We start from the raw sequence: 2,121 nt of genomic DNA on the forward strand, positions 1-2,121 counted from the left end.
TTAAGGGGAACCGTACGAGTTGGACGGAGCCGAAGGAGCACCGTATTGGTTACCGTTGTTACCTCCGTTGCCATTTCTTCCGTTCCCGTTGCCATTCCTTCCGTTACCATTGAGGCTGATGCCATTAGTGGCGGCGGCATATCCATAGCCAGCGCTGGGAACGACCCCGATGAGTTCGTTGACGGAGTAGAAGCTCTCGGCTTGAGAACAGTCGAAATTGAACCACCAGTCACATACCAGGTACTGCTGGTTGAAGATGGTACCGTTGGGGCACAGGAAGGAGTCCTGTTGGCGCCTGAGGGCGCGGTCCTGGCAAATGTGGAAGACTTGACAACCGGCTGCTGTGTCGGCATAATAACCTTGCACCGCTTGTTCATCGCAGGAGAAGCCGGTGTCGGGCACGGAAGCCAAAATGGGGTAGTCCTCACCGGGCACGCCGCCCCCGGGAATGTTCTCAGCCAAAGCGGCGATCTCAGGGTCTACTCCATAGGCGCCGTTGGGCGGGCCATAGGTGTTGCTTGGAGGTGCATACCCGTTGGTAGGTGGACGAGGCGCTCCGAAGCCGTTACCATTTCCATTGGATCCATAACGACTGTCTGCCACAACAATGCAGACAATAGCTGATGAAAGAGAGAGAGAAAGAGAGAGTTAGAATCACCAAATATCATATATCCCTGAATTAGAGTTTAGATAATTTTTTTTCATCATTGAAAACAATGAAATATGCACTGACCAGAAAATATGAAAGACTTCATTGTTAGAGAGAGCTATGACCTCAGTAAAAGGGGAAACTAGAGTGATGCTGGAAGACTGGCGGCCAACTTTATATACTGGCTGGTTGAGTCCTAGCTCCTCCCAGCGACCTTTGCCTTTTCTCTTACTCTTTGAGAAATACGATCCAATATCGAAAGGTGTATTGCATTCTTTTTTGCAAGTGATTTTATACAGTTTGAAATAGCAATATGTAGTATTTTCTTCGGAATGTAGTTCAAAGAAAATCAAATACATTTCACTTGAATTATCCACTTTATTCTTTGGAAGAGAATCAAAGGATATGATTATTTAAAGGATCCCCGTTATTTTTACTCTTATTTCTCTTCAACAAGACACTCACTCACATACTCTCACACTCACACACACACATATATATATATACATATACATACATTTATATACACACAAACACACACACATATGTATATATATACATATATATACACACACATATATATATATATATATATATATATATATATATATATATATATATATATGTATGCATGTAAACATACTTTTATATATATACATACATATATATAATTATACATGTGTGTGTTGTGTGTATGTAAATACTCATTATTATATATATATATATATATATATATATATATATATATATACATATATATATCCATATATATATATATACATGATTATGAATGTATGTATATAAATGTTCATATACATACAGTACACACACACACACACACACACACACACACACACACACACATATATATATATATATATATATATATATATATATATATATATAGATAGATAGATAGATACAGTACATATATAAAGTATATATATATAAGTATATATCTGAATATATATGTATATGTAAATACACGTTTGTTTATGTTTACGTCTGTGTAAATTTATGTATGCATATAGATATATATACTGTATATATAGATATAGGTACATATACAATACACATATACACACACACACGCATATATGTATATATATATATATATATATATATATATATATATATATATATATATATATATATATATATAATATTATATATATATATATATATATATATATATACATATATATATATACGTATATATACATATACATTTACATTTATGTTATATATGTATATATACATGCATAATATATATTATAATATATATATATATATATATATATATATATATATATATATATATATATATATATATATATTATGTGTATGTATATGTATATATATATATATATATATATATATATATATATATATAATGTATAATCATACATATATATATATGTACATATATATATATATATATATATATATATATATATATATATATATATATT

General features: G+C 31.5%; 1 protein-coding gene across 1 annotated transcript; it reads right to left on the reverse strand.

The window, feature by feature from the left end:
• On the reverse strand, positions 1 to 755 carry LOC147469859 (uncharacterized). Its single transcript, XM_086546507.1, has 2 exons — positions 734 to 755; positions 1 to 620 (listed from the first exon to the last, which is right to left on the reverse strand). Exons 1-2 carry the CDS (start codon positions 753 to 755, stop codon positions 1 to 3), a joined length of 642 nt encoding a protein of 213 aa, XP_086402633.1.
• Positions 756 to 2,121: the final 1,366 nt, after the last annotated feature.

This window comes from Penaeus japonicus, unplaced genomic scaffold (genome assembly GCF_977035675.1).
Source record: "Penaeus japonicus unplaced genomic scaffold, GWHDUDI00000001_assembly GWHDUDI00000018, whole genome shotgun sequence".
Taxonomy (NCBI): domain Eukaryota; kingdom Metazoa; phylum Arthropoda; class Malacostraca; order Decapoda; family Penaeidae; genus Penaeus; species Penaeus japonicus.

Coding starts and splice junctions, on each gene's coding strand:
- LOC147469859 (XM_086546507.1), bottom strand. CDS start 755: ATGAAGTCTTTCATATTTTCTG. Junction 621..733: donor GAAGTCTTTCATATTTTCTG/GTCAGTGCATAT, acceptor CTCTTTCATCAG/CTATTGTCTGCATTGTTGTG.